This window comes from Gadus morhua, chromosome 16, assembly GCF_902167405.1.
Source record: "Gadus morhua chromosome 16, gadMor3.0, whole genome shotgun sequence".
NCBI classification, from domain to species: Eukaryota; Metazoa; Chordata; class Actinopteri; order Gadiformes; family Gadidae; genus Gadus; species Gadus morhua.
In genome coordinates, this window is record NC_044063.1 from 2,523,715 (window position 1) to 2,548,723 (window position 25,009).

The 25,009-nt window shown below is 43.5% G+C and overlaps 2 protein-coding genes across 3 annotated transcripts in view; both read right to left on the reverse strand.

Moving 5' to 3' along the window:
- LOC115561049 (uncharacterized) overlaps positions 1–25,009 on the reverse strand; it is a 97,838-nt gene that overhangs the window by 18,489 nt on the left and 54,340 nt on the right. The window contains exon 2 of the mRNA XM_030380836.1: positions 199–422. Coding sequence (XP_030236696.1) covers positions 199–205 — 7 coding nt within the window. The 5' untranslated portion in view covers positions 206–422. The remainder of the gene's footprint in view (positions 1–198; positions 423–25,009) is intronic.
- Positions 5,082–23,959, reverse strand: LOC115560664 (uncharacterized). Of its 2 annotated transcripts, none has more exons than XM_030380117.1 (13): positions 23,863–23,959; positions 22,798–23,082; positions 16,804–17,103; positions 16,051–16,314; positions 12,891–13,169; positions 12,318–12,374; positions 11,002–11,280; positions 9,609–9,875; positions 7,976–8,044; positions 7,395–7,489; positions 7,184–7,301; positions 5,717–6,326; positions 5,082–5,366 (listed from the first exon to the last, which is right to left on the reverse strand). In XM_030380117.1, exons 1-13 carry the CDS (start codon positions 23,867–23,869, stop codon positions 5,198–5,200), a joined length of 2,799 nt encoding a protein of 932 aa, XP_030235977.1. In that variant the 5' UTR covers positions 23,870–23,959; the 3' UTR covers positions 5,082–5,197. The 2 variants fall into 2 exon arrangements, with proteins under 2 accessions (XP_030235977.1, XP_030235976.1); XM_030380116.1 differs by having other exon boundaries at positions 9,609–9,902.

Genomic DNA, 25,009 nt, shown 5'->3' on the forward strand with positions numbered 1-25,009 from the left:
GACAGTGGATCTGAACTCAGTCCACATTTAGTAATGTTCAATAACACAGACCGACAACTACAGTAGGCTCTACAACTAAACTCAGACCACAATGATCGATCGCAATACTTCTGAAAGAAAAGGCGCAAATCGCAGCGTACATATAGGACACAAACATCTACAAAAATGAAAAAGGTTTTTTAAGACAATTCTGCTTACCTGCCATACTTTCGATTTCAGGTAGGCTACGTGAAGTCGTTCCGATGCAATATGAACCAATGTCAATCTACTTTCGTTTTACGTCAAACTTCCTCTTTCCTGCAGCGGCGGGGTGAGAGGCTCCTTCCCGTGACGTCATTCCCCGTCTGTTGCAGAGCGCTTCTCTTGCGGCTGTTCTGTCTCGGGGCTCGGGGTCTCTGCACTTCAAATGAGACTGGGGGTCGCTGTTTTTACACACGCACACGCGCGCGCGCACACACACACACACACACACACACACACACACACACACACACACACACACACACACACACACACACACACACACACACACACACACACACACACACTTTCAGTGCGCAATATCATCAACAAGATGAATTGTGAGGGGTGAAAAGTGTAGTTTTTTCCTTTCTTTGTTCATTACCTCAAGGCACAACATGGGGAAGGGCGCCCGGCAAATATGCAATATTATTTCTATCGTCTAAATATTTTTTCCTTACAGTCTGTATCCCAGTACACCTGGCACCCACCAGCAGGTGGCGACCGCCTCCATGGCCTCCATACCTTCAGCCGGCGGCGCTGTTAGTGCTCAACAGGTTCACATGAGAAACGCCTTGTCGTCACCCATTCAGTTTTTTAGTCTGAAGGGCCAACGAAGGACCTCAAAGCCTGAACGGCGTGATAACTGCGGTTTTAGGGATATCGTGTTGACCAACCAGTACTTGGTGACAGCCCCGGACCAGGTCCGCCTTAGAGAACAAAAACGGTCCCCTTTCATACTGCTGCTGTTATTTATTTGATTACATTAATATTAAACAGATAATTTATTGTCCCCGTGGGGAAGAAAAATCTCAATGAATGAGCCAGAGACACATGGCCGTTGACCACGACAACAACATAAAAACAACCACTGACTAGACCCCAAAATCATATTTCCTACGTAACAGAAGGACACATCTAAGGACATTAGACTTTTGACAAACATGACATCAACACACAAAATGAACATGAACATTTAAAATAACGTTCCGTTGTAGGTCTGCTCTGCTGCGTGTTACTCCTTGCTTGAATGTTGAGAACACTTCAGGAATTGCGACCGTTCTTTGTGTAATGCAAACTTGTGTATTGGGGACAGTACTTGATCTGCACAAAGTGATGATACACAACAGTCAAGAACACAGATTGAGAAAGTCCCATAAACTTCTTTATTTATTTGATGACATGCCTGACAGTCTTAATGAAGGCTGCCTGACAGTCTGCCTGACAGTCTTAATGAATTTTATTGCCGCTTTGACAAAGATCGGGATGATGCCCTTATACAACCAACGGGCATCAAAACCCCAGTAGCACCGCCTTTTGTCATACAGGAGGATGAGGTTAGGCGGCTACTAAAAAAGCAGAGTTGTAGGAAAGCCGCAGGCCCTGACCTCGTATCCTCTGCTACCATCAAACATTGTGCTGATGAACTGACCCCAGTACTCAGACATTTTTAACTGGTCTCTGAGGGAATGCAGAGTCCCCACATGTTTTAAGTCAGCTGTTATTATTCCGGTGCCCAAGAAGCCCAGCATCACTGGTTTAAATGATTATAGACCGGTAGCTCTTACATCTGTCATAATGAAAATCTTTGAAAAAATCATGTGATCATCTGTCCAAATCTGTCTGTCTAGACCCCTTTCAGTTTGCATATAGGCCTAGGACTAATGGGTCTGTTGAGGATGCTGTGTCACTTGGTATCCACTCTATTCTACAACATCTCGAGTCCCCAGGCAACCACGCAACGGTACTTTTTATAGACTACAGCTCTTCTTTTAATACGATTGTACCCAGCAAACTTTTCTATAAACTCCAAAACATGGGTGTCCAGAACTCCTTATGTCACTGGATTTTAGATTTCCTACAGCAAAGAACACAAGTTGTCAAAATCAATAACAAGTTGTCACAGGCCAAACACATTAGCACTGGTGCCCCCCAGGGGTGTGTATTATCACCTCTGTTATATTCTCTGTACACTAATGACTGCATATCACACAGTGACTCAGTGAAAATGCTTAAACTCGCTGATGATACAACCTTGATAGGGTTGATTTCAGGGGATGATGACAGTGCCTACAGAAATGACTTCCTTTCTTTAACTGAATGGTGTTCCCACCACAACCTACACTGTAAAAAATAAAAAGTTGAGAAAGCTCAAAATTGCAAGGCAACTTACTGCAATCAATTTTTGAGTTTTGAGCCCAACAAAAGGTCATTTTCTTCTTGAGACAAACTTGAAAGTTAGAGTTATACCAATTAAGATTTTTATATTTTACAAAACTCAAAAAAGTAAGTCAGGGTTGTTAACTTAATATTTCAAATTAAGGTTAATATTATTAAAAAAAAAAAAACATTTCAAAGAATGCAAAACAAGTTTTAAGTTCACTTTATTAAAATTAATAATTGGAAACTTCCATTTTACATTTCTGAATGCCAGACAGCAATAGAACAAGCAACATGTAGCTAGTTCAGCAGCAGAGAATCGCTGTCTAAATGCAGCAAACCAAAGTGCAGAACAAGTTTGACATTATGGTCAAACTTCTTCTGCACGAGACGGGAGCCCAGGTTAAACGGTGACGCAACTATCGTGCCTCATACACCGCACGATCCCGAGAGCTGCCTTTCTTTAACACAAACCCACAACACACAGCGCACCGCGCACACCCAACCGACGGACATGCAAGTCTCGGTAACGGTGGCGGCAACACTACGCACAATAAACACACAAACAATAAAGACCCCAAACCCGTTAACCCCACTCAACCTAACAGAAACAAATTGACAAAAGGCAATAAACCCCTTTTTCCCAACCGGCATCACGAATACCCAGACTCCCCGGGGGGTAGTTTCCGTTAGGAAACCCCGTATTTTCCAAAGTGTCGAAATGCGCATGTGCACCGTAGTTGGCCCAGCCTCAGACAGAGTCTGACTTAAACCCTACACTACTACAGCGAGCCCAACTCTTGACCCAAAACTCAACATTGTTGGTTGGACTAAATTGCATTGCACAGTTGACATGAATACTTAATGTTTTATATTCATTTTACTCAGAAATCATAATGAGACCAATAATTTTTACGTTTTTGTTTTTACAATGTAGAGCTAAATATTATAAAAACTAAGGAGCTAGTGGTGGACTTCCGAAGACAGAGGAAGGAGACCCCACCCCTGTCCATCAATGCGGCGGTGGAGGAACGGGTAGACAGCTTCAAATTTCTGGGCACAATAATCTCCTCCTCTCTGAAATGGGAAGATAACATCACTGCTATTATTAAAAACAGCCCACCAGAGGCTCTTTTTCCTCCGCCAACTAAAGAAGTTTGGGGTGGCCTGCAAGGGGATGCAGCAGTTCTACCGAGCCACCTGTGAGAGCGTCCTTACGTTCTCAATCACAGTCTGGTACGGCAACTATACTGTCCAGCAGAGGATGCGACTAGACAGGATTGTCCATACGGCCTCCAAGATAGTTGGCTGCAGTCTCCCTCCCATCTCAGACATCTACGAGGCCCGTATCCACAGTAGAGGCCTGACAACTCTTCAGGATAAATTACACCCTGCTAACTCCCTCTTCAATCCCCTCCCATCAGGTAGGAGGTTGAAGCCCATCAAAACTAAAACCTCCCGCTTCCTCAACAGCACATACTGCAGGACCATTAAAGCTCTTAACAACTCTACATCCCTACACCAGTATATCAGGAATGCAGACTCCCCCAGTGGCCCTGCATAGTGTAATACACACTAATCTCTACTCTGTTTTTATATAATGTGAGTTTTCTTAACTATGTACTTATTTATTGGACCTTATGCAGATTTGCACATGAATTGCTCCATTTTGCACATCACTTGCACCTATAAGCACCGGTCACTTTAATCAAACATACAGCACTTAACCTGGCCTGTCAACCAGGTGGCAGTGGGCTATATGTCTTATGTGTGGGATCCTTGGAAGGATATTCCATGGATGAAATGATGTTCTATGTTTTATGTGTCTTTTGTGTGGGTCTTGTACTGTCATGTACTGTCATGAGCACACTGAAACAAATCCCTAGCAACTTGTACAGAGTTGTATGGCAATAAAGTATTGAATCTTGAATCTTTATGGTGCATTTTTGGATATTAAGTAGTGCACTATGTGGAGATCCAGATTCGTACACTCACATCTGGGACAACATAAGCACCATTGAGGGCACTGTCACGTTAAAATTGTACCGGGGGCGAAAATTGTACCGGCCTACGTCATCGTTTGTTTACATCCTGACAACCTGCCCGGCAACAGACGACGCGATGCAGAAAACATGTTTCCAAACGACGAAATAACATAATAAAGATAGCGGATCGCTATCTGTATTATGATTGATAGCGATAACACTTGTTTTTACTTTATATTTGTATTGTATTTAATTGTTTAATCGAAACAATAAAAATATTTGCCCGCGAAACGGGCGATCGCGTCAAATGACGTAGGAGGGTTCTTAAAACATAATACAGATAACGGATCGCTAGATAACACTTGTTTTTACTTTATATTTGTATTGTATTGAATTGTTTAATCGAATTTAGCTAGTAAACTGATTGTTTTAAGCAGGTTTCATAGTAACATAGAATGTTCAAGAACCTTCCTACATGATTTGACGCGTCATTTGACGCGTCATTTGACGCGATCGCCCGTTTCGCGGGCAAATTGTTTTATTGCTTCGATTAAACAATTAAATACAATACAAATATAAAGTAAAAACAAGTGTTATCGCTATCTATCATAATACAGATAGCGATCCGCTATCTGTATTATGTTATTTCGTCGTTTGGAAACATGTTTTCTGCATCGCGTCGTCTGTTGCAGGGCAGGTTGTCAGGTTGTCAGGATGTAAACAAACGATGACGTAGGCCGGTACAATTTTCGCCCCCGGTACAATTTTAACGTGACAGCACCAGTCGACCAATTGGAGCAGAGCCTTGGTAGCTAGGGACTGGTGGGCAGACGGGGAGGAGGGTCTTCAGGGACGGGGAAGACCAGATCTGTCCGCAGAGAGGTGTGATGTTGGGGCATCTGTCTGCGTCCGCCGATGCGGTTGGACTTATTGCCCACATCGTTGTGAACCGTCGTCAGGATCCTGGCTAAGTCTTTGCCACTGGGAAGCATAGCACACACAAGTCCCAGTCAGTTATAAGTGAACGGTTAATCATTATGAAGTATGATTCCTTCAGTCAGAAAGAGCTTTACTTGGAATCATGGATTTCATTTTCTTATATTAGTATTAGGATACTAATTAAAAATGAAAAAACAACTGTATATGTATATTATAATGACAAAGAAAATAAATATATAACAATTACAAATCTAAGAAAATAAGTTTAAAGCGTGCGAGCATGCAAAGCCTATGGTAAATTACATTTACTAATTCATTAGCTTAAAAGTTATTTCGGAATTTGAAACTAGATACAATGTCAGACGACAACGTCTTAGGTAGGTTCCACTTACCCAGGAACCAACTTCACAAGGTTATGGCACAAGGACTGGATGAACCAGGAGCCTCGGTCCTCGACTCTCATAGAGAGATAGGAGGGAGTGGTAGCCATGGCGGTCAGGAAATCTGCCGAGGTGGGTATCAACATACTCGCCTCCACGCCGTCGCTGCAGAGGTCCCCAGTGCTGCTGGGTCCGTCCGTCTGGGTGTGGTCCCCAGTGCTGCTGGGTCCGTCCGTCTGGGTGTGGTCCCCAGTGCTACTGGGTCCGTCGGTTTGTGCGCTGACCTCTGGGGGGGCGGGTCTGTTGGCCAGGACGGGGACCGCCTGCTCCCTCTTGTTGCCCTGGCAGGCCTGGATGAAGAACAGCTTAGGCTTCCCTCTCAGAGAGGAGCACCGCACCCCATTCAGGACGTCAGTGAGCTCCTTCAGCCGGACCACCCCCCCGTCCACCCCGTACACGCCGCCCTCCAGGCCGTGGCTCAGGACGACGCAAGCCACGCAGTCCATCCAACTGTGGTCCCTGCGGGCCAGCTCCCGCATGGAGGAGAGCATCTTTTCTCCGGTGAGGTCCGGCAGCACCTCAACCTTGAAGCCCAGCCAGGTGAACACAAGCCTCAGGCTCTCTGCAGGACCAGTGGTGCACACACACACACACACACACACACACACACACACACACACACACACACACACACACACACACACACACACACACACACAGACACACACACACACACACACACACACACGCACACACACACACACACACACACACACACACATTCCAGGGATGAATCTTTGCAAATAGTTAACAATAGATATAAATATTACATGATAGTAAAAAATTGTAAAAGATGAGTGTATGTACTGTATAATACTGAATAATCCATAAAAAAGCAGAATCTGGAATAAGACTGAGACTATAAATTTGGTATTAGAATAGCATGGGCCTAGCCTGGCTCCGCCCGCCTAAGTACTTCCGCTCAATTTGAATTTCCCTTCAGTACTAGGTCTGGACCTGCTGTATGTAATTTGGTTTTCTGGTGCCGCCACAGCGGCCCCCAATCAGCGAACAGAGGGCGTGTCTGAGAACGATGACGATAAAGTCGTACGCCAGTTTGAGTTGTAGGTCGGTAGTTGATTTACAATGTGCAATTTTTCCATGATAAATTAAATTCGACGAACAAAACCTGCAGCTGTCGTTGACGGACATTTTCGTGCAGACGCGCAAGGTGTTTGGTTTGTGTACAACCTGCGCGTGATTCCCGGCGCATGACATACGTCACAACCAAACATTAGCGACTGGTTATGGCAGATCCAGAGTGGCACTGGGCAGATCCAATCATTTTAAACTTCAACAGACACCCGCCTTCAAGTGAGTTAACGTTTGTCAATTGATTAGGTCCAGACTCTCTGTACAAATGAAATGAAATGAAGTGAAGTACGAGAGTCTGGTAGAACCAGGCTAGCATGGGCCTACCTTCATCAATGTGTGTCCCCATCCGTTTACTTTGGCCCAGAGGGGAACTGCTGAAGTCAAAGTTGTTGACGATCAAGCAGTAGCCTTTCGTTTGAGCCTTCATGGGATATGGTTTATCCTAGAAACACCAAGCTGCATGAGATGAGGCTCCGTATAACAACAGAGGTCAAAATCGGACTGTAATGTTGTGTAACCATTAGAAGTACTGAACCTCTTCCTCTTCCTCTGTTGCTTGAGGGAGTTGTGGAGCGGACTCAGGGGTGTTGGTTTCATTGGAGGACACAGCGTGCATATGGCTCTCATTCTCTGTAACAAAGGTGACAAAATAAAAAGAAGACACACACATCACTGCAGGGTTGGCTACGAAAAAGCCAACCAGCAGGTGAGACAGAGACACCATCCTGGTTAATGTCAAGTTGTAATTATAAAGACATCCCAAACAAATGTAATGTCAACTTGTCATGACCAAGACGGCTCCTGGTAATGTCACTTTGATTAATGTCAACTTGTCATAAAAAAAACCCGAATGACATTTAATGACAGAAGTCCTAAACGTTTATGACATGTTTATACCGTTTATGACAAGTTCATGACAGTGTCATGTCATGTAGATACCTTCAAATAAAGTGTTAACAAACCTTTTTTATTGTGGAAATCTTTGTGAACTCTGATCAGTCGGATCGGTTTAGAGCAGCTATGAGATACGCCTTGCGCTTTCTATAATAATCCTACTATCCAATTGAAACTCCAACAATGATCCAAAGAACATAAGACCACAAAGAACCACTTTACCGTTGGACCTCTGGAACTGGTTTAAGAATCTTTCCAATAGATTTGGTAACTCCTCGCCGGTCCAATAATCTAGAGTTTGCCATAGAAAGGAACATGTGTCATGAGTCTTACAATGCAAACCACCAAACAATTTCAAATTGTGTACATTACTTATCTTCGTTGATTGTACGTTAGGGTACAATTGTATGTTAGGGTACAATCAACAAAGTACCCTAACATTAAATGTAACGTAACATTACGTTACATTTATTTTGCCGACGCTTTGGTCCAAAGCAACCAACAGTAATTGTTGTCAACCAAGAAGATATAATGAGGGCGCCCCCAACACATTGCGCTGGCCCTAAGTATCGTGTTAAATCAAAGTCCTTACCGACTGTCTGCCTGCCTACGTGTGCTGCATTTGGGTCCTCTCCCGACCAATTACAAATATAGTGCTAATATTATGATATAAATAGAGATTACATATTTCTTGTCTCATCAAATGCTATGAAAGCAGAATATTGTTATGGCGCTTGCAATTGCTATTGAACTAACATATTCAGTCCAATCGCAAAAGCTTCCTCCAGAATGAGCAACCACCAAGTCTTCAAAGTAAGACGCTGTAATATTGTTTGAGTCCTGATAATCTGGTTTAATCTGTGTTTCCTTCATAGGAGATTACCAGCGGAGTTATTGTGGATTTTATGTTCAAGTATTTGGGTGACACCTAGTGGCCAAACTTGATCTAAATCTAGTCACGTCTAAACAAGCGGCGACTATCCCGTGGTCGTGTGCGGACCCGCGGCGATGTAGCGCCCGCTACGGAGGGTGACGGGCGGAATGTGTCTCTGCTTCTCTGCTCGATGAAAGAGAGAAGGAGGCTGTTCCATCCAGTCCTGCCTGAAGTCTGCTACTACCACCTGATTTCTGAAAGGTATTAAACTCTTTGCGCCGAAAACACTGCATGAGCTTGGTGTCTGGCTGAGCCACTTGTCCAAGTAGCACAGCGTAGTGAGCTAGATTGCTAATGACCTATCGTTTCAATACATTAAGCCTCTACTGCATTACTGGATTACTGTTTTCGTGTGTTTCTCTGAAGTTAGAGGGTAACGCCATATGACGCCATCGACATGTAACCGACGGCAACAGACCATCACTGTAAAGTAAACTATGGATATCTCTGGGTTTGAACATTGTTGGAAACATTTTGGATTATGCAAGTACACAGCTCAACAGAATATATAACATAGTATATTTAATGCGTAAATGTTACATATTAGTCCTATAATATATGAGGGATTTTCTTATAGACGGGTTGCATGGATATTTTAACTGATGAATGTTGGATTGCATCAGAGAACAAGTGGGTTTTTAGTTGAACAGACAGTTAAGAATGCTTCATTGTGCTACTTTTACATCAAGTCTTTTGTAGAATAATATGATACATGTACCCTGTTTCTTTTGTCCTCTAGAACCACACACACACACACACAGGGTTAGAAATCTAAGAATGACCTAAGAAGAAACATTTTATTTAACCAATTTGAAAAAGGTCTTTACGACATGATTTACTTTGAAACCAAAACCAACTTTTCATCCCAGGCTTTGAGTCTCCCCCCCCCCCCACTGTGTGTGTGTGTGTGTGGTACGTTACCTGTCAATAACAGACGAGTCTTGAACGGTAGGTCCTCCAGGTCTTCCAGGCCTCTCAGCAGGTCCTGAGCTGTGGCCTCTCCTGGTGGTCTTCGGTGCTTCCACCGCACCAACATCTTGTGTTTCTGCATGGCCACATCCGTCTGTCTGTCTGCCTTGATGACGTCCAGATCTGTGATGCTCAGCTCCAGGTGGATGGCCACCAGCTCCCACTCCTGTCCCAGCATTTCAGCCACCTGCAGGAGCTGCTTATTGGACAGATTGCGCCCTGCGGAGCGGGTTTTACGGTCTCTGGCTATAAACAAAGACAATCCACACACAGGCAGGTCAGGTTCCACCTATCGAGATGATGGACCACTCAACCAAAATATAGATATTACCACTTTGGAAATGGGTGTGAGGGGTTAAGGTGAGGCTAAAAAACTGAACCGAACTATAAAAGGCAGTGTTTCCCCAAGCACTTTGTGGTTAAGGCGGCCGCCTTAACGATAGGGCCCCGCCTTGACTACCAATGTATAGAAAAGAAGAATATATATATTTTCTATCATTATGCATTAACAAATTAGAAAACTCTCGTAGAGGAAGAAAACATACTTCCATCAGGTGTAAGAAATAAAGATAAATAATGCATCGGTAATACTGTTCACAACAATGGTCGTGCCATAAAGCTTTTGGAATGGACTTGAAACGGAGACAAAACCTCCGCCCCCCCCCCCCCCGCGCTCCTTGACTAGCTTGAGTAAGACATTTTCTGGGGGAAACACTGATCCTATTATTAACACCGATGAGCCAAGGAACACAGCAGCACTAAGTAAAACGCCTACTCCTTGAAAGAAACGTTGGTTCCTTCGGCTTTACTAGCATCTTGTCGTCCCGATGTCCTAGGATATGAAAAAGGATTGTCAGTCTTTAGATGAATTTGGGGGCCCCAAGCGCATTAAGAGGCGCCCTGGACAGGACTTCCGAGCGGGGGAGGGGGGGTATCGCGTTGTCCTGTGTACTACAGTGAGTTTCAATACGCACTAACAATCCCCGTCACCTCCCTTGTCCGTTCCATTTGGGAACATGTTTGGTAAACATGTTTTATTACACTTGTTTCATATCATTTAATTAAGAGCGCCACCAGAGGGCGCCCCAACACATTGCGCTGGCCCTGGCGCTCAGTTTGTCGTTGCATTTTATTCATAACCAGTCGTTGTCTTGGGGCCCCAGGCCAGCTCGGGGCCCCAAGCGATTGCTTGGTTTGCTTGCCTTCTTGCGACGGGCCTGCCCGAGTGGACAATAATGAATCACTGGATCCCAGTGGATTAAAGGACAAAGAAGCTCCCCTCTTGTCAAAAACAAAGCTGATAGTGACCGTTTATTTAAAAAGTACAATCATAGTTACAACTCACCCACACCAGCAGGAGAAGAGATCAGACCCAGGGTGGAGCATAAGTCAGGGTCCCTTTTCTTCATACCGTCAATCATTATGTGACTTGCTCTCTCCCCTTTCGTCATCACCATGTCGATCAGACAACGTGCCATGTCTGCTCTTGTTCGGAAGTCCTCCATCATATAGTCCTTTTCCTCAGTACTGAACACGTGCTGCTGCAAAAGATCATCCAGGAGACCTTTGATAACTGAGGTTGTAACTCTCTTCACAAATTCAAAACGGATCCTTTGAAGTTCCCCTGGATGAGAAATCGAAAGGCATTGATTAATCTCTTCTTAACCTCTGTTAATATTAAACCGTTTGTCGTACCACCTTGTCCCCCACAACATATCTCATCAATAAGATGTTTGTTTGCTAGACTTGGTATCATCAAAATATCCCACATTAAGTCCACTTTTCCACAATAATAAGTACTGTAGTTTCTCGTTATATAGTTATACTCAGTCAAGTGAGATGCGGTCGGTGAGGTGTTCTGTCTTGGGCCAGCTCGGTCAAAGGTTGTCCGTTGTCTGTGCTCTTGATGAAGCCTTTATCAACAATGTTTGGGGGCCTACTACTGGTTTGCTTAATGTTTTAAATACAGGTAGTTAGGTATGTACTGCTAGGCATTTATAAGGTATGTACCAATCTGTACATTAGGGCTTTGACTTCGAACTTCTTTATTCAAATATAATTAAAATATCAAAGAATAAATCAAAATTTGAACGAATATTAGGCAGCCCATAATATTCAAACCTGTTATGGACAGGCTAAGAGGGAGAGACGTCGGAGAACCCGACGCAGTCTATTCATAATATTGTAATGACCACGGAAGAGGCAGTGAATGAAGTATTGATTAGACAGCGATTTATTAGAAACCTAATAAACCGTTGGAACACGCAAGACCGGTAACCATAGCAACACGGTAAACAAACTTGGCAAAGCCCAATCCAGGTCTTACTGAAGGCCTTGAGTACCAATGTATAGAAAAGAAGAATATATATATTTTTTATCATTATGCATTAACAAAGTAGAAAACTCTCGTAGCGGAAGAAAACGTACCTCCATCAGGTTGTAAAAAATAAAGATAAATAATGCATCGGTAATACTGTTCACAACATTGGTCATAAGCTTTTGGAATGGACTTGAAACGGAGACAAAACCTCTGCCCCCCCCCCCCCCCTCCGCCCCCCGCTCCTTGACTAGCTTGAGTAAGACATTTTCTGGGGGAAACACTGATCCTATCATTAACACCGATGAGCCAAGGAACACAGCAGCACTAAGTAAAACACCTACCCCTTGAAAGAAACGTTGGTTCCTTCGGCTTTACTAGCATCTTGTCGTCCCCATGTCCTAGGATATGAAAAAGGATTGTCAGTCTTTAGATGAATTTGGGGGCCCCAAGCGCATTAAGAGGCGCCCTGGACAGGACTTCCGAGCGGGGGAGGGGGGGTATCGCGTTGTCCTGTGTACTACAGTGAGTTTCAATATGCACTAACAATCCCCCGTCCCCTCCCTTGTCCGTTCCATTTGGGAACATGTTTGGTAAACATGTTTTATTACACTTGTTTCATATCATTTAATTAAGAGCGCCACCAGAGGGCGCCCCCAACACATTGCGCTGGCCCTGGCGCTCACAGTTTGTCGTTGCATTTTATTCATAACCAGTCGTTGTCTTGGGGCCCCAGGCCAGCTCGGGGCCCCAGGCAATTGCTTGGTTTGCTTGCCTTTTCGCGACGGGCCTGCCCGAGTGGACAATAATGAATCACTGGATCCCAGTGGATTAAAGGACAAAGAAGCTCCCCTCTTGTCAAAACAAAGCTGGTACTGACCGTTTATTTAAAAAGTACATTAATGGTAACAACTCACCCACACCAGCAGGAGAAGAGATCAGACCCAGGGTGGAGCATAGGTGATGGTCCCTTTTCTTCATACCGTCAATCATTATGTGACTTGCTCTCTCCCCTTTCCTGATCACCATGTCGATCAGACAACGTGCCATGTCTGCTCTTATTCTGAAGCCCTCCTTCATATATTCAGTTTCCTCAGTATTGAACACGTGCTGCTGCCAAAGATCATCCAGGAGACCTTTGATAACTGAGGTTGTAACTATCGTCACAAATTCAGAACGGATCCTTTGAAGTTCCCCTGGAAGAGAAATCGAAAGGCATTGATTAATCTCTTCTTAACCTCTGTTAATATTAAACCGTTTGTCGTACCACCTTGTCCCCCACAACATATCTCATCAATAAGATGTTTGTTTGATAGACTTGGTATCATGAAAATATCCCACATTAAGTCCACTTTTCCACAATAATAAGTACTGTAGTTTCTCGTTATATAGTTATAATCAGTCAAGTGAGATGCGGTCGGTGAGGTGTTCTGTCTTGGGCCAGCTCAGTCAAACGTTGTCCGTTGTCTGTGCTCTTGGTGAAGCCTTTATCAACAATGTTTGGGGGCCTACTACTGGTTTGCCCAATGTTTTAAATACAGGTAGGTAGGTATGTACTGCTAGGCATTTATAAGGTCTAAAACCAATCTGTACATTAGGGCTTTGACTCCGAACTTCGTTATTCGAATATAATTCGAATATCAAAGAATAAATCAAAATTCGAACAAATATTAGGCAGCCCATAATATTCAAACCTGTTATGGGCAGGCCAAGAGGGAGAGACGTCGGAGAACCCGACGCAGTCCATAATATTGTAATGACCACGGAAGAGGCAGTGAATGAAGTATTGATTAGAGAGCGAATTATTAGAAACCTAATAAACCGTTGGAACACGCAAGACCGGTAACCATAGCAACGCGGTAAACAAACCATGAAGCCCAATCCAGGTCTTACTGAAGGCATTTAATGGTCAAAATATTATTAATAAATATAAGAATATATAAGAATATTAAACAAACAAACTTCGAATACGATTTTTGGGTAAAAGTCAAAGTCCTACTGTACACACCAGAAATAGTTAAAGGGATACTTCACCCATTTAGAACCGGCGTTCTATCATTATAAAATCGCTATTGTAATAGAAAAATATATATAAATAAATATCAGTCTAAACCAGTCTCCCCTGGGCCCATTTTTTCTCATCTAATTTTCTCCCGAAATGACGTCAAATGACGCGTTTGACGTAATTTCGGGAGAAACCTCTTGTCCCGCTAGAAGGGCCGAGGACTAGAACACACTTTTGGTGGCAAATTTTTCCACCAATAAGGAATGAGAGGGGGCGAGAGCTCGCGTACTGAGAGGGAATGAGGGGGACGGGAGACCGACAGGTGGGCGGGGCAGCGAGCGCAATGCAGTGGTAGTTGAAGGTTTTCTTACTTTGAGCCAGAGAGACCATGAAAACACTCTTTCTGCCTTTTTTCAGGCTAGGATGAACCGATTTCAATTTTTTTTTCACATTTATAATACATTGAATTATTTAATTCATAAAACCTTCATATTCCCACCGGTGAAGTATCTCTTTAATATTATAGTTTCACACCAACTGTAGTAGGCTGATTGTTTGTTAATAATTCTAAAAACCCACCTTCAGGCACAGCGTTGGAGTAACGTGTTGCAAAAGTAATGCATTACTGTAATGTATTACTGTAATGCATTACTTTTTGCTGAAACACGGTAATGTAAGGCATTACAAAAAAAATTATATATATATATATTAGGGCTGTAACGATACACAAATTCACGATTCGGTTTGTATCACGATTTTTGACCCACGGTTCGATACATCCCACGATTCTTTTAAATTTAAAAAGCATTTTATTTAAACAACACTTAAATACCAATTATCTTAATGTAACATTTAATAACAAATAATTTGGAACACTGAACAGATTTGAACCGAAAGAATACTATTAAAGTATAGCTAAATTAATAAAGAAATAACCAAAGATTGCAGTTGGAGGAAGCTTTTTGCTGGTAGGCATAATAGGGCCCCTTTAACTGTTTGGTTGGTTTATTCAAATATCCTTATTAGCGCTTCTTATTAGGCTATGTAGCTTAAATAATGACATAATCAGGCCGTATAGAATGCAACATTTTTAATAGCCTAACTTTCAATAGATGAGGAAAAACATGAACGTCGCAATAACGAGGCATAGTGTTACGAGTAGCATATGTGTGTGCGGGAGAATGGCAGTGTGCGTATGCGTGTGTGAGTGACGTCAGTGAGTGAGTGGACGAGCGAGGAGAGCGAGCGGTTGCGCGTGTGTCTAGTGAAGAAGCGAACGAGTCCGGTAGAATAAAGTACCCATCCTGTCAATAATCGGTGGCCGCTTCATTCCGACCTATAAGCAGACAAACTGCCAGTCAAATCACACAAAACAATAGAGACAGGAACACACGGGCAATTTTTTTCGCGCTTGGCCCACTCTGGATAAATGTCGTTCATATCGCATATGAGGACTTCGACGGCTGTGGAGAAATGCAATCCTCCGTAGCCACGGAGAGCTGTGATCACAGAGAGGGCATCTCGTCACATATTTACGGCATCGATAGGAGGGGGGCGCTGTCAGCAGACTATTATTTAGACAAATTATTAGCAAATTTCAATCGGACAATTTGACCGAAGAGTTAGAAAGGGCATATCGCGCTTCTGCCTTCTCACACCGCGAGACAGGTTTGTGGCTTTGAGTGTCGCGATTTCGGTTTCGATACGCGTATCGTTACAGCCCTAATATATATATATTTTACTCTCCGTATCAACAGTAGTGCTAGAACGGAGCGAAAAGACTACAACCAGCCTGCCTTTCCGTTTCCGGTCAACGAGCAATGAGGGTTCCAACAGAAATCAAATTAAACATGACAGAAACTGTATTTCACTATGATCCTTGATTTGGAACATCAACAAACACCACTAACCACTCGGTGAGTTGCACATTTCTGAAAACGAACGTTTAGGGTTGTTTTAAGGATCAATTTGTGAATACCCATAGCCAGCCATTGTGTAGCAGGCAGGGGCGATTCGATATGAGCCAAATACCCCGCCCACCCGCCTGTGTGTGTGTGGGTGAAGTACGTTACCGCTTAATGACAGAGGAGTATTGTCCGGTAGGTCCTCCAGGTCTTTCAGACCTTCCAGCAGGTCCTGTGCTGTGGCCTTTCCTGGTGGTCTTCGGCGCTTCCACTGCACCAACATCTTCAGCTTCTGCATGGCCACAGATCTATGTTCTGCCTTGATGGCCTCCAGATCTTTGGTCTCCAGCCCCAGTCGGAGGGCCGCCTGCTCCCACTCCTGTCCCAGCCTTTGGGCCACCTCCAGGAGCTGCTTATCGGACAGATTCTGCCCTGCGGAGCGGATTTTTGTAGAAGCCGACGGTAGCTCAGTTAAGCTCTGCTGGTATCGGCCTCCAGCTAGTTTTTTAGTGTTTTAATGATTGCATTTTATCATGTTTTATATTTGTTGAATGTTGCCGGACAAAATATGATACATGCTTTATATCGGAGGGTTTCATTATAGACGTGTTTGAGCTATTCAGTTGTAAGATTGAATTATAAAACATTTATTTAGTTTGTTTGCTTAATATATATATTTGCTTAAATAATATGATTATTTGATATTTGTTTGCTCGTTTGGATTATAAATTAAAGTTAATTGAAATGATGGGGCAGCTGTGGCGCACCGGGTGTCCAACCTATATATAGAGGTAACATTTTATTCAGCCAATTTAAAGTTAGTTAAGACATTAATTACCCCATTGGGGCCCTGGGTACCCAGTCCTCCTTCCCCCCCACTATGACGCCTGCCCTTGTGTGTGTTTGGTTGAAGTACGTTACCTGACAATAACTGACGAGTCTCGACCGGTAGGTCCTCCAGGTCTTCCAGACCTTCCAGCAGGTCCAGAGCTGTGGCCTCTCCTGGTGGTCTTCGGCTCTTCCACAGCACCAACATCTTCTGCTTCTGCATGACCACAGATCTATGTTCTGCCTTGATGTCGTCCAGATCTTTGGTCTCCAGCCCCAGGTGGACGGCCGCCTGCTCCCACTCCTGTCCCAGCGTTTGGGCCACCTTCATGAGCTGCCTATCGGACAGATCCGGCCCTGCGGAGCTGGTTTCAGTGATGCTGTCAGGAAAAACTAGAAGCCCATGGTAGATCAGTTAAGCTCTGCTGGTATCGGCCTCCAGATAGTTTTTTAGTTTTTTAATGGTTGTATTTTATTATGTTTTATATTTGTTGAATGTTGCAGGACAAAATATGATGCATGCTTTATATCGGAGGGTTTCATTATAGACGTGTTTGAGCTGTTCAGTTATAAGATTTAATTATAAAACATCTATTTAGTTTGTTTGCTTAATATATATTTGCTTAAATAATATGATTATTTGATATTTGTGTGCTTGTTTGGATTATAAATTAAAGTTAATTGAAATGCAGTGACGTGCACCGCCCACTGCACGTAACCGCGCATTTGCCATTACCTCAGAGATCAGAAACATGGCGACTTTGAGCACTGCTACCACTGTTTCTCTGAGTTCAGCTAGCCCCAAATTCAGTTAAGTCTTTGCTTGTAAATCCCTTCGAAAGAAGAACATTTGCAGAATAATTGCAAGTAAAATAACTCAAACCAGAAAAGCCAGAATTGAACATAACCCAACAAGCAAGAGAAAAGGATAGAGCCTACAAGAGAAGTTTTTCAAGAGTTTGGTTCAGGCTTGGCTAACTATGCCAATGCAATTTCCTGGGGAATGGGAATGTTTAGTGGCATGTTGGAGGGTGGTGGCCTGGGGGTTAAAAAAAAGTCTCAATCACTCTTCGACGTGCATGAAAACCATCCGCGTAGTTATGAGGGAGGCCGTCCTCACACCGATCTTCCTCGTCGTCATCGTCCACAATGTCCTCTGGTTCAACCAAAGTTACCCTTTTTAACCCCATTTTCCTCCGACATTCCTGCGTCTCCCCCTGCGTCATAGCCCGTTTCAGCACCATGTCAGTGGACAGGTACAATCCTACGATCGTCGTGAGTGCAGCGAATGCGCGTTCACGTTAAGAGGAGTTTCGGGAAACGCTCCACAGAAATTATCAATGGTTCGAAAGATCCATCGGGAGAATGATCTTACGAGCGAAGATCTATCGATATCGGGAAACGGGGCCCAGCACACCTAATTAACACACAAGTCATTCTCGGTGATGGTGGCAACAACGACACACAACAGAACAACAAACAACAATGAACAATCCCAACCCATTAACCCCACTGATCATTAATAACACCAACAACTAGCAACGGACCCAGAACAACAACAATAACAGCAACAATAACCGCAACAACATGCGCTCCGAGAATCCCCCAGAATCCCCGGCACGAACCCGAAAGAGAACGAACACGTTGCGAACACTGTTCGCTACAATATCATAGCGAACCTTTACCAAATAAAGTGAGTTACAAGCGATCGTGACTCGGCGACCTTTTTCCAAAAAGAACACGGCATTATTTAGCAGCAATTTCAATAGCGTCGCCATTATTGACTCTATAGGGGTGTCAAACTCATTTTAGCTCAGGGGCCACATGGAGGATAATCTATTCCCAAGTGGGCCGGACCGGTAAAAACATGGCATAATTATGTAAAATTAAACATGCTGTGAGCACACCAAACACAGGTTTCCCATTTACTTCCGTGAATAAAAAGGACGATGACCATTTTTCTTGGAAAACTCTGCACTCTGTGTCCACCTTTCGTCTTTTTGACAGAGACATTTTGGGGCAATGAGAGTGCCAAAGCGCATAATGTTGAAAGTATAAGGCAGAACGACAAGGTAGCTCCGGGCTAGCTGCACTACCTGTTTATACTTGCTCCCTGCTCAGCCCCGGTATAAAGTTTGCCTGCTTAACATAATTGCTATTGCGACTTCTAGTGGACACATTAAGAACAGCAGTTTCCTTCATTGAAAAATAGCAGATCATTTTACGTTACATTCCAAAGCAACTTCCAGTTACACACAATTGTCCAGTAGTTCAATGTACAACAAATTAATCAGTGCCAGTCAATGCAATCCATGTAATGCTAGGAAGGATTTTTATAAAAACTTTTTTTTTTTTTTTTTTTACAATACTGTACTTCACAAAATCATCTCGCGGGCCGGATTAAACCCGTTCGCGGGCCTGTTCCGGCCCGCGGGCCGTACGTTTGACACCCCTGCGTCTAGAGCCCCAAGTTACCTCTGCGACCTCCTCCAAGAATACACTCCCTCCCGCTCCCTCCGCTCAACCTCTGCAGTGCCCTATACCACGAAGCTCGCTGAACATACCCAGGCTTTCTTGGGAAAACCTGGCTCGACAGAGCCGCAACTCGCAATCAGAGTTAAATGGTACCACGAAGCTCACTTTAGATTCAATTAGTTGAACCAGGTTTTCCGCTTTAGGTTCAGTGCGCGTTCACGTGAAAGGGGCGTTTTTTGCGTCATTTTTCTCACCTTTACGATAGATCAAGCAGTCTATATGAGTATAAGTGAAAAGATTCTGCATATTGTCTGTAAAATAACTATGCCAAATTCAGAATTGTTCGCCATTAATCCAAATAGAATGATGATGATTTAAAAATGCATAAGCAACGTCCATCCTGCCTTATTCTATCATTTAGGGAATTCACTTTAAATACACCCTATTTAAGAAATGTATTGCATGTTTTCAACCGCTGAGAGGTAGCCTCTGTAGTGTAGTGGATTAGTAGCCTATAAGACCCGAACGCCAGCGACTGGGGTTCAAATTCGCCGGTCTATCATAATGCATTTTACCCCCATAGATGTGGTGCCAGCACGGCCTTGAAAATATGGGTTCAAGTTGGAAATAAGCACAAAAATATAATTCCATAAGCTTTAGTGAATAAGTATTCAATATGCATGAGAATTAGGACTTTTTAAGCTTCACATAAATTCGCGTCACTTGGGAGTCGAACCCCCCGCGCAGAAATTCAAGACTGACGCGCCATCTCCACTCTAGCACTCTGTCACTGAGACACAATGCGCAACAGTAGCCTAATCATTGTCTACATAAGGTCCAAACGAACACCCTCTGATGAGAATCTGTATCTCTCATGAAGAACCCCAATTTCGTTGTTTGCACAATGACAATAAAGTCTGAAATCTGAATATCGTCAGACAATGCCAAGGGATCGGTTCTGTCCCGTAAAACCGTCTGTCTCCGGAGAGACGCCTGTACGAGAAGTGCGCCGGGGTCCACGGGAACACCCACAAATGGTGACACCATTGTCAGAGGAGGGGCTAGGAAGCTGCGCACGCCGATTTAAGTAGCCGATCTCCGGCTAGACGCCGAAAAACTGCTCCCGACCAGGTTTGGTTGCAAGCAGGGCTGTAGTGGAGGGTAAACGCACGTAAACGGTGTTTACGCACCTCTGGAATTTAGGAAATAGCGTTTACGCACCTCTAAATAGCGTTTGCGCACCTCTAAGTGGCGTTTACGCACCTCAAAGTTCCCTGTGCCTTGTATTCTGCCGTTGGAATAATCGGAAATAAATTTGGTATCATTTTAAAACACCTGAGACAAAGTTTCATATTGTTGAACAAATAAACGCTGTAATCTGAATCATTTTCATCTGCGCTGTAGGCCTATGCTATTATGGTCTGTGACCCTCCAATCAGTGCCTTGCGGGTGCGGCGGCGACACCAATCAGGATCCAGGAAAATATGTAAACAGGAAGTATGTAAACACATGGCCCTACGCGTTGTGGATTATCTAGCTGCCTACCTGTCATTAATTAGTCATGGATATCAGGCAATTTTAAAGAGACCTTCGAGTGCTCCCACTCCAACAGATGCCCGAAAAAGGCCTCAAGTACAAAGTAAGACTGAAGATGATCAATTCACATGAGTTGTTTTTGTGATTTATAAATCAATTTTTTTCTACGAACTATTAAATGACTACGAGCATTCAGATTGGCCAATGCGTAGCCATGCTATCCGTGTACTGCCCATGACAAAATGAGCGAAAGTCAGTCAGTCTATCCATATTAAACTCCGGTTTTGGCGTATCAACTTCGTTATAGCTCGGTCGCTATGTTAAAGCCTCAATTTGGAGATGCGAGGTTGGCGGTTGCAGCCGTAGACTCCGCAGCTAAACCGTGGATCGGGTGGATGACGCGACAAAAAAAAAATATTTTAATTAAATTCCGGCGGTTGGCGGTTAAACCAATACAAATATATATATTTTTTTATAAATATTTTTATTTTATAAATATTTTTTTTTTATTATTATTTTTATTTAAAGTTATTTTCCCAGCAAACTGGCCTGTTCCCCTAGAGGAACCATATGGGGAATCCAAGTTTAAACAACTTGCACAAAGGTTCCAGAAAACCTTGCACCACTCCTGAATATCGACCATCTCATTCCAGTTAGCACTGCTGAGTGTGAGAGGGGGTTCAGCTTAATGAACATCAAAGTGTGCCCCCTGAGCTGCAGTCTGCACATGGTCACAGTGTCGTCCTTGATGTTTATTCAACTGAATGGCCCACCACTCACAAAGTTCAATCCAACACGTATGTGAAGTCCTGGCTGGTGAAGCACAGGGGAGCCATGAACTCCAGAACACGCCCCTGCAAGGCAGGACCTGACGTGGAGGACAAGGAGGCCCTCTGGGTACTACTGTGAAAAGCATGCATACTAATACACACACATACACACATGCCATAGATATAGTTCTTAATCTACACATATTTTTCTTTACTGTTGAAATTTTAATAACTTGAATAAACTACAAACACATTAATTGACTGTCATTGATTGATTTAATATGACTTTAATTGATAACATAATGGAATATAGCCAGGCTAGCCTTACAGAGTCGCAACACTTTGCGTTGCGTTGTGTCGAGGTCGGTCTGATCACAAAATTCATAGTTTACCCACCTCTAATTTGACCACTACAGCCCTGGTTGCAAGCATAAGTCACCATGGTGATACAGCGACGCTAAAAGAGATCGACTTTCGTGGTACAACTAACCCAGGCTTGGAGCTCAACATACCTCGCTAACCCTCTAAGCGAGCTTCGTGGTACAGGGCCCAGACTACTATGTATCCCCACATCACGACTCACTACAATGGGTGCCCGGTCATTCAGCTGTTCAGTACCCAGGCTCTGGAACTCCCTCCCCCCACACATAAAACAGTCAGACACCATGACAACCTTCAAGTCACAACTCAAAACTCGCACACAACGTCTAACTGATCACTGTTTTGATTGTTTGTTGGTTATGTTTTGTCTTGTTTTTGTTTTATTTATTTATTATTTATTATGTTTATTTATTTATTTTTTCCACAATGTCTTGTTTTTTTTAAACGATTTATGATGACTATATGCTCTGTAAGGTGACTTGGGTGTCTTGAAAGGCGCCTCTAAATTAAATGCATTATTATTATTATTATTATAAAACTTCTTCCATATAGGGATGGCCTCTATATGGTCTTACTACAACCTTTAATTTAGAAAAATATATCCCTACTTTTTTTAAGGATTTTTAATTAGCAACAATTTCAATATTCTTTTGATTCAAACAATTTAACAATTGAATCGCCAAACTACAATAAAAAAACAAAACATTAGACTGCTGCAGTGCTGTACGGGTATTTAAATTATAATTATTTCACGAGAATGGCTTTAGATATGCAGTCTAAACAAATGTCCTGAAACGACAATAACTAATGGTTGGATCCCAGGAGATGAAGGATAAAGAAGCCGTTGCTCTGGTTCGTGTTAGGCCTTTATCAAAATAAAGTGGGCAGGGCTTATTGAGAAAACCCATTCCTAGTTACAACTCACCCACACGATCAGTAGGGCTGGGAGGAAGGATCAGACCCAGGGTGAGGTATAGTTCCCGGTCCCTCTCCAACATACAATCAATCATCGCCACACTTGCTCTCTCCCCTTTCGCCATCACCATGTCGATCAGACACCGAGCCCGGTCCGATCTGATCGTCTGGTCCTCCAACACAGTGTCCTTGTCTTCGGTACTCAACACTTTGCACTGCCAAAGGTCATCCAGCAGACCTTTCAAAGCTGGGAGTCCGACTTTCCCCACAAATCCGCTACGGATCTTTTTTAGGTCTGAAAAATAATGCAAAAGGCAATATAAAATGTACAATGCTGTAGTATAAATTCGTCTTTGGCCTGTTTTAAAAACAAACAGCCTAGTCCTAGGCCCAAATACAAAGATCTAAATGAACGAGTGTGTAGGCCTCCTGTGGTGATCTGGGGTCTTGGTCGGGCCAAAGACGCTGATAACTTGGTTCAGGTTCCTCGTTTTCTCACATGAGCCTGCTCTCTTCTTACTCTCCCAGGGACGCAGGAAGTCATATGGAGTGGGGGGTGCTGTCAGGGGGACCGATTGTTGACGGGGGGGGGGGGGGGGGTTCGGAGCGATTGTTGACGGGGGGAGGGGGGGGGGGGCAATTGCCTGGTATGCCTAATGGGACGCGGCGCCTCTGGGTGCTGTATGTAATCGGATGACGAAAAAAAAAAAAAAACGCGGCATTGCCTGAGTTCAAGTGTTGTAGTTGCGTCTGTTGTCCACTAGAGGGGGTGCTGCAGCACCCGGAGCACTCCTGTCTCCTCTACTTCTTATTAAAGGCCTAATGCAGTGTTTGATATCGAGCCAGCTGCTTGAAGTGGAATAAAGTATAAAGAAACTGCTCCCGCTGCGTCCACCTGTCGAGCAGCAGAAGAAACGGAACCTGATCGCCCAAATCTCTCAAGTTCAAATACATCGCCGAATTTGAACCCCTATCATGATATAGGCCTATGGCAACCATGGTAACCTACAGCAAAGTGTGTAACATAAAAAAAGCACATGAATAATCTATAGATGGTATGTAAAACACGACCTACCTTCCATCGCTTACGTGGCTTCTCACCTCTTCGATTTAACTTTCGTTTTGAAGCTTCCTCATTCTGGACGATAAGTGAGATCAGGATTCTTGGAAACCACGCCTTGTTTCACTTAGAATCCCGCCAAGCAGCAAACCGACCAATCACCACCCCTCACTACTGTAGTCTTCACTGGAGGAGGCGTCCTATCCTTATAGGTCCATGGTCCGAGCGGAGCGACACAGACGGACATTTATCTATTCAGGGGAGGCCGTTGACAGCAGACTCCGTTCTTCAATGACACCCTGATTACCACATACAAATAAAAACAGAAATACAAATGTACAATAGATATAAACAGTCGGTCAAACAACCAGAATGACATTTTAATAAATATAAATAATGCAATGGGACAATTAAGAAAGCTATTTAAAACACAAACAATCCTTATGTAACGCGATTACAATCATGCCCTTAAGGTCATCTTCAGGTTGGGGGAATATTATTGGATTACTGGATCCAATAATTACTGGATTACTGGATTAAGTGCAAACCCATGTTTTGTGTCAGCAGATTGTCTGTAGGCCTGTTGATATGCAGGAATGCAGGACTGCATATCAAACCCTCGCAGACCGCGAGGACCTCGTGATTACAGGTAAAGAGAGTTAGTTATTATGTGTACGCAATCCTTTTGATATGTTTTTAGGCCTAAATAGGCAGAAGGGATACGATAGTAGTAACATCATTTATTTTTTAAAGTAGCCTACGCCTATTGTAGTTTGGTGTGGATAGGCCAAAGGACGACCAGGAGTTGGTTGGTTGTCGTTGCATTTACAATGAATTTATTATAAAAATGTAAAGGCTACGATACATACAAATAATATTAAAAAGGAGCTACTAATCACGGTTCTGCTCATGTCTGAAACCTCTTCGATCCTCTTCGATTTCCAAGGGGATAAGGCCTTGATAACTCCAGCGGGCAGTCGGATAGACCTCACTCTGAACTCAAGATGTCTCAACGAACAGAGAAACCCCATTCAATTCGATCAGCAAATACGTTCCGAGTCATTTTTACATTGAGCATGGTGAGGTGTTATGTGTTTTTATTGTTCTGCATGTCATGTGTAAAGGCCGCATGATATTCACTTCTGGCTATAGGCTTCAATTC

Excerpts from the sequence above, each read along its gene's own strand:
- LOC115560664 (XM_030380116.1), bottom strand. Across the intron at positions 16,315-16,803 it reads GACTCGTCAGTTATTGTCAG|GGCAGAATCTGTCCGATAAG; the intron begins GTAACGTACTTC and ends TCCGCTCCGCAG. Across the intron at positions 8,045-9,608 it reads GACTCGTCTGTTATTGACAG|ATTATTGGACCGGCGAGGAG; the intron begins GTAACGTACCAC and ends GGCAAACTCTAG.